This window comes from Coregonus clupeaformis, unplaced genomic scaffold (assembly GCF_020615455.1).
Source record: "Coregonus clupeaformis isolate EN_2021a unplaced genomic scaffold, ASM2061545v1 scaf1244, whole genome shotgun sequence".
In the NCBI taxonomy this organism is placed as follows: domain Eukaryota; kingdom Metazoa; phylum Chordata; class Actinopteri; order Salmoniformes; family Salmonidae; genus Coregonus; species Coregonus clupeaformis.
Window position 1 is genome coordinate 34950 of NW_025534698.1, and position 7370 is coordinate 42319.

A 7370-nucleotide genomic window follows, 5' to 3' on the forward strand; every position below is an offset into this window, starting at 1 on the left:
GGAGTTCAGATATACTACATCCATAACTAGAGGTTATTAGCATGGAGGAGTTCAGATATACTACATCCATATCTATCGGTTATTAGCATGGAGGTGTTTCTGCAGCCAAATTGTGTTGCATAGCAACAAACAGCAAACACAGAAAGGGTCCTATATTGGAGAATAAAAGTCGTCTGGCACTCTGCTTAGGATTTCAACAACTTTAACAACTTATTTCGAGCCTAGAATCATCGATGTTACTACTAATGTGAAAACAAGACAAAATATGACTATTGTTGCTCACTTGACTGTATAAAAGACAATTGTCAAATAATTTAAGGCATCAATTGTTGTACAATTTAATGGGTACGCTCTGGGTATCACCTTTTACCTCAAATAAACAGTGTATTTCTGCTGTTGTGTTTCTTTAACCATCTGTCTGACTTTGTCGTTCACACAGGAGAGAGACGTGGCTATCGTGGATCCTCTGGGGAGCCTCAACAACATGATGCTGACGAGGCAGAAAGGTCTCTCTCCAGATCAGAACACCTTAAGAAAAACCATCTGAGACCCACTGGGAAGAAATCTCACTGCTGCTCTGACTGTGGGAAACGTTGCAAATCTTCATCAGAACTTAAAATACACAAGCGAGTACACACAGGAGAGAAACCTCACCACTGTTTTGAGTGTGGGAAGAGTTACTCATGGTCAGACTCACTTAAAGTACACTTGAGAATTCACACTGGAGAGAAACCTTATGGCTGTGCTCAATGTGGGAAGAGTTTTACTCAGTCTAGCTGCCTGAAATCACACCAGAGAATACACACAGGAGAGAAACCTTATAGCTGTGATCAATGTGGGAAGAGTTTTACTCATTCAAGCTGCCTAATAGTACATCTGAGAGGGCACACAGGAGAGAAACCTTACCACTGCCCTGACTGCAGAAAGAGTTTTGTTAGTTCAACAGATTTAAAATCACACCAGAAAATACACACAGTAGAGAAACCTTGTAAATGTACTCAATGTGGGAAGAGTTTTACTCACTCAAGCTGGCTGATAGTACATCTGAGAGCGCACACAGGAGTGAAACCTTATAGCTGTGATCAATGTGGGAAGAGTTTTGTTACATCTAGCCATCTGACAATACACAAGAGAGCACACACAGGAGAGAATCCTTATAGCTGTGATCAATGTGGGAAGAGTTTTACTCAGTCAAGCAGCCTGGTATCACACCAGAGAACACACACAGGAGAGAAACCATATAGCTGTAATCAATGTGGAAAGAGTTTTACTCAGTCAAGCAGCCTGGTATCACACCAGAGAAGACACACAGGAGAGAAATATAGCTGTGATCAATGTGACAAGAGATACTCTGATAAAAGATCTCTGATCAAACATCAGAAAATACATACATGAAGGAGTTGTTTCATGATATCAATGAAATAATGCCACAATGTAGAATGTTTTAACATTGTAGTAGGAGTATTTTAATTAATAATGTCACAATGTAGAACTCTAGTCGTTTGCCCCCTGTTCTGTTGATTTCAGCATGATATGAGCCTCATCAGAGGAAGAATCTTTGTACTTTGCTCCGTTCATCTTTCCCTCGATCCTGACTGGTCTGCCAGTCCCTGCCACTGAAAAACATCCCCACAGCATGATGCTGCTGCCACCACTATGCTACACCGTAGGGATGGTGCCTGGTTTCCTGCAGACGTGACGCTTGGCATTCAATCTTGGTTTCATCAGATCAGAGAATCTTCTTTCTCATGGTCTGAGAGTCTGTCTCAGCCTCCAGTATTTATGCTGCAGTAGTTTATGTGTCGGGGGGCTGGGGTTAGTTGGTTATACCTGGAGTACTTCTCCTGTCTTATCCAGTGTCCTGTGTGAATTTAAGTATGCTCTCTCTAATTCTCTCGTTCTCTCTTTCTCTCTGAGAACCTGAGCCCTAGGACCATACGTCAGGACTACCGGGCATGCTGACACCTTGCTGTCCCCAGTCTGCCTGGCCTTGCTGCTATTCCAGTTTCAACTGTTCTGCCTGCGGTCACGAAACCCCCTACCTGTCCCAGACCTGCTGTTTTCAACTCTTTATGATCGGCTATGAAAAGCCAACTGAGAGACCTGAGCCCTAGGACCATACGTCGGGACTACCGGCCGTGGTGACTCCTTGCTGTCCCCAGTCCGCCTGGCCTTGCTGCTATTCCAGTTTCAACTGTTCTGCCTGCGGTTATGGAACCCCTACCTGTCCCAGACCTGCTGTTTTCAACTCTTAATGATCGGCTATGAAAAGCCAACTGAGATTTATTCCTGATTATTATTTGACCATGCTTGTCACTTATGAACATTTTTGAACATCTTGGCATGGTTCTGTTATAATCTCCACCCGGCACAGCCAGAAGAGGACTGGCCACCCCTCATAGCCTGGTTCCTCTCTAGGTTTCTTCCTAGGTTTTGGCCTTTCTAGGGAGTTTTTCCTAGCCACCGTGCTTCTACACCTGCATTACTAGCTGTTTGGGGTTTTAGGCTGGGTTTCTGTACAGCACTTCGAGATATTAGCTGATGTACGAAGGGCTATATAAAATAAAATTGATTGATTGATTTAGGTGCCTTTTGGCAAACTCGAAGCGGGCTGTCATGTGCCTTTTACTGAGGAGTGGCTTCAGTCTGGCCACTCTACCATAAAGGCCTGATTGGTGGAGTGCTGCAGAGATGGTTGTCCTTCTGGAAGGTTCTCTTATCTCCATAGAGGAACTCTGGAGCTCTGTCAGAGTGACCATCAGGTTCTTGGTCACCTCCCTGACCAAGGCCCTTCTCCCCCGATTGCTCAGTTTGGCCGGGCGGCCAGCTCTAGGAAGAGTCTTGGTGGTTCCAAACATCTTCCATTTAAGAATGATGGAGGCCACTGTGTTCTTTTGGACCTTCAATACTGCAGAAAGTTTTTGGTACCCTTCCCCAGATCTGTGCCTCAACACAATCCTGTCTCAGAGCTCTACGGACAATTCCTTCGACCTCATGGCTTGGTTTTTGCTCTGACATGCACTGTCAACTGTGGGACGTTACATGGACAGGTATGTGCCCAAATCATGTCCAATCAGTTGAATTTACAGCAGGTGGAGCTCAATTTCGAGTCTCATAGCAAAGGGTCTGAGTACTTATGTAAATAAGGTGTCAAAGGGTCTGCATTCTTATGTAAATAAGGCATCAAAGTGTCTGAAAACTTATGTAAATAATGCATCAAAGGGTCTGAATACTAATGTAAATAATGCATCAAAGGGTCTGAATACTTCTGTAAATAAGGTATCAAAGGGTCTGAATACTTCTGTAAATAAGGTATCAAAGGGTCTGAATACTTCTGTAAATAAGGTATCAAAGGGTCTGAATACTTCTGTAAATAAGGTATCAAAGGGTCTGAATACTTCTGTAAATAAGGTATCAAAGGGTCTGAATACTTCTGTAAATAAGGTATCAAAGGGTCGGAATACTTATGTAAATAAGGTGTCAAAGGGTCTGAATTCTTATGTAAATAAGGCGTCAAAGGGTCTGAATACTTATGTAAATAAGGTGTCAAAGGGTCTGAATTCTTATGTAAATAAGGCGTCAAAGGGTCTGAATACTTATGTAAATAATGCATCAAAGGGTCTGAATACTTATGTAAATAAGGCGTCAAAGGGTCTGAATACTTATGTAAATAATGCATCAAAGGGTCTGAATACTTATGTAAATAATGTATCAAAGGGTCTGAATACTTATGTAAATAATGCATCAAAGGGTCTGAATACTTATGTAAATAATGTATCAAAGGGTCTGAATACTTATGTAAATAAGGTATCAAAGGGTCTGAATACTTATGTAAATAAGGTATCAAAGGGTCTGAATACTTATGTAAATAAGGTATCAAAGGGTCTGAATACTTCTGTAAATAAGGTATCAAAGGGTATGAATACTTATGTAAATAAGGTGTCAAAGGGTCTGAATTCTTATGTAAATAAGGCATCAAAGGGTCTGAATACTTATGTAAATAATGCATCAAAGGGTCTGAATACTTCTGTAAATAAGGTATCAAAGGGTCTGATTACTTCTGTAAATAATGCATCAAAGGGTCTGAATACTTCTGTAAATAAGGTATCAAAGGGTCTGAATACTTCTGTAAATAAGGTATCAAAGGGTCTGAATACTTCTGTAAATAAGGTATCAAAGGGTCTGAATACTTCTGTAAATAAGGTATCAAAGGGTCTGAATACTTCTGTAAATAAGGTATCAAAGGATCTGAATACTTATGTAAATACGGTATCAAAGGGTCTGAATACTTATGTAAATACGGTATCAAAGGGTCTGAATACTTATGTAAATAAGGTATATCTGTTGGTTTTTTTTTTAATACATTTGCAAAAAATTAGACAAACCTGTTTTCGCTTCGTAATTGTCATTATGTGGTATTATGTGTAGATTGATGAGGAAAGCAATATTATTTAACCAATTTTAGAATAAGGCTGTAACGTAACAAAATGTGGAAAAAGTCAAGGGGTCTGAATACTTTCTGAATGCTCTGTATATGCTATTGGTTTACTGTTAGAATTGGTTGTAGGACTACAACAATACTGTTAAAGTAACAATGTATAGACCTAGAACATGCATGGCCAACCTTACTGCTAGAGATCTAGCTACTGGGTGGGCAGGTTTCTGTTCCAGCCCTGATTATTTGGATTAGACACTATTTCATTCAACTATTCATTCTCTTCTTTTGGAGTAAGATTAATGTCTTAACCCGCCAAACCATTTACATAGGCGTTCTTTGTATGATATGAAATAAAGTGTTGATTCTTTGAATGAGGTATAGTGTCTTTTTTCGGTCCTTGAACATTCCCTGTTTGTCTGTTTTATTTGGTTGTTACTCGCTCTAATTTTGTCTGATGATATTGATGTTCAGCTGCAGATGATGTCTGATCATTGGTGTAACAATCCCTGTATGGCTGACCTAGGATGAAACCCCTTTCCACAACAGCACTTCATACCCAAAAAGCAGCAGCCATTATCCTACCAAAACCCTGATCTTGGTTGGGCAGGATAACAGTAGTGTAGGTCTCAGGGTGGGTGACATCACCACAAGATGGCTACTAGGGCTTTCTCGCGTTGTCTTTCCTTAATTCGCATCCTGTCTCCTCACCTGTATTGGATCAACTGTATTGGAGGAGAAGGTACAAGGTCCCTCCCCTCTGACCTTCTTCTCTAATGGGTTTTAGAAGGAATCGAGGAGAGGAATCGAGGAAGAATGATTTGAGAAAGAGCCTAGAACTCACCTGTCAACAAGCTTTCCACAATGAGAGCAGTGGAATGTCTTCTCCTCCTGTGTGAGAGCAGTGGTATGTCTTCTCCTCCTGTGTGAGAGCAGTGGTATGTCTTCTCCTCCTGTGTGAGAGCAGTGGTATGTCTTCTCCTCCTGTGTGAGAGCAGTGGTATGTCTTCTCCTCCTGTGTGAGAGCAGTGGTATGTCTTCTCCTCCTGTGTATTAGTATGTTGGTAGGGATAGTCTTGTGTTTGTGTCCTCTCATGCTCTTTCAGGTTCCCTGACTGGGTACATCGTGTAGTGTAGCCTTTATGTCTACTAAACCACTGGCCGTGTTGGAGAGCATCAAATCCATGCTGCATTGTGGGTAAATGGTGACTGGCTGACTGATTTATGAATAATAATGAGTAGTTATTTATGATGCCAGGTGATTTAATGTACTAAATACCCAATACTAAACCAATCAGGTGATTTAAGATACTAAATACCCAATACTAAACCAATCAGGTGATTTAAGATACTAAATACCCAATACTAAACCAATCAGGTGATTTAATATACTAAATACCCAATACTAAAACAATCAGGTGATTTAAGATACTAAATACCCTATACTAAACCAATCAGGTGATTTAATATAATAAATACCCAATACTAAACCAATCAGGTGATTTAATATACTAAATACCCAATACTAAACCAATCAGGTGATTTAATATACTAAATACCCAATACTAAACCAATCAGGTGATTTAATATACTAAATACCCAATACTAAACCAATCAGGTGATTTAATATACTAAATACCTATACTAAACCAATCAGGTGATTTAATATACTAAATACCCAATACTAAACCAATCAGGTGATTTAATATACTAAATACCCAATACTAAACCAATCAGGTGTTTTAATATACTAAATACCCAATACTAAACCAATCAGGTGATTTAATATACTAAATACCCAATACTAAACCAATCAGGTGATTTAATATACTAAATACCCAATACTAAACCAATCAGGTGATTTAATATACTAAATACCCAATACTAAACCAATCAGGTGATTTAATATACTAAATACCCAATACTAAACCAATCAGGTGATTTGTAGATCAACCCGAGCGACTTACAGGAGCAATTAGGGTTAAGTGCCTTGCTTAAGGGCACATCGACAGATTTTTTCATCTAGTCGGCTCGGGGATTAGAACCAGCGACCTTTCGGTTACTGGCACAACGCTCTTACCCACTAAGCTACCTGCCACCCCAGACCAAAAGCAATTGGAACTTAAACTGTTACAGTGAATGCATGGAAGGATGTGGGTTTGAGAGTGAAAAGAAACACAGATTTGTTAAAAACAAATTATGAAAATAAAGAGTAAAGCGGAGTGGTTTTGTAATACGGCAGATCATATGAAGAGGGTGGACTTGAAGGGAAAGGTTGAGAGAAGGGGGAAGTCTTTGAGCTGTCTGTGTGGGCTAGATCACAGGTCCATCATGCTGAGGATCATCTCAGGGGTGAGATCTCCGTTGGACGCCAATCTCTGCTACAGGCAGCGCCTCCTCTGACTGCTCAACCACCACCTCTATGGCAGCCTGCTCCGCCTCTGGCTCATTCTTCACTACAACTAATTTACTAAGTCTTTAACCACACTGTGTTGTTACATTGGTGGGTAAAAAAAACTCATGATTCCTACGCTTTAACTTTTTGTCTGAAAATAAAATCTACATTTTACTCAACTTCGTTACCCACTCCAGTCAGCAGATGGCGATGTGGGACTTTAAGGCTATGCTGCTAGTGTGACGTATAATCTAGTGGACGGGACGCTTCTTTCAACAGCAGCAACAGTTAGTCAGACACCTCGGTAGCTTGCTAGACAAAATAGCCGAACCAATAAAGCTCTTTAGACGCTTTCGTGTATATTAGCCACTGTGTTTTAAACCCACTTCTGTCGTCTAGTTAGTTATCCCATTTAATTTCATATTTACGGTGTTGTTGTTATTGGTCAGCTAGCTGGCTGGTTAAGTTAGCACTAGCCTAGCTAGCTAACATCCCCGACCATGAGCTCACTAAGCTACTCTCCTCCTGCTAAAGAAGAGG

General features: G+C 40.5%; 1 protein-coding gene across 1 annotated transcript; it reads left to right on the plus strand.

Moving 5' to 3' along the window:
- Positions 1 to 366: 366 nt before the first annotated feature.
- Positions 367 to 1377, plus strand: LOC121563392 (zinc finger protein 239-like; the record flags this gene model as incomplete). The annotated part of the gene is made up of 1 exon (XM_045217819.1): positions 367 to 1377. A coding segment is annotated over one exon (1011 nt), but the record flags the coding sequence as incomplete, so codon positions are not given.
- Positions 1378 to 7370: the final 5993 nt, after the last annotated feature.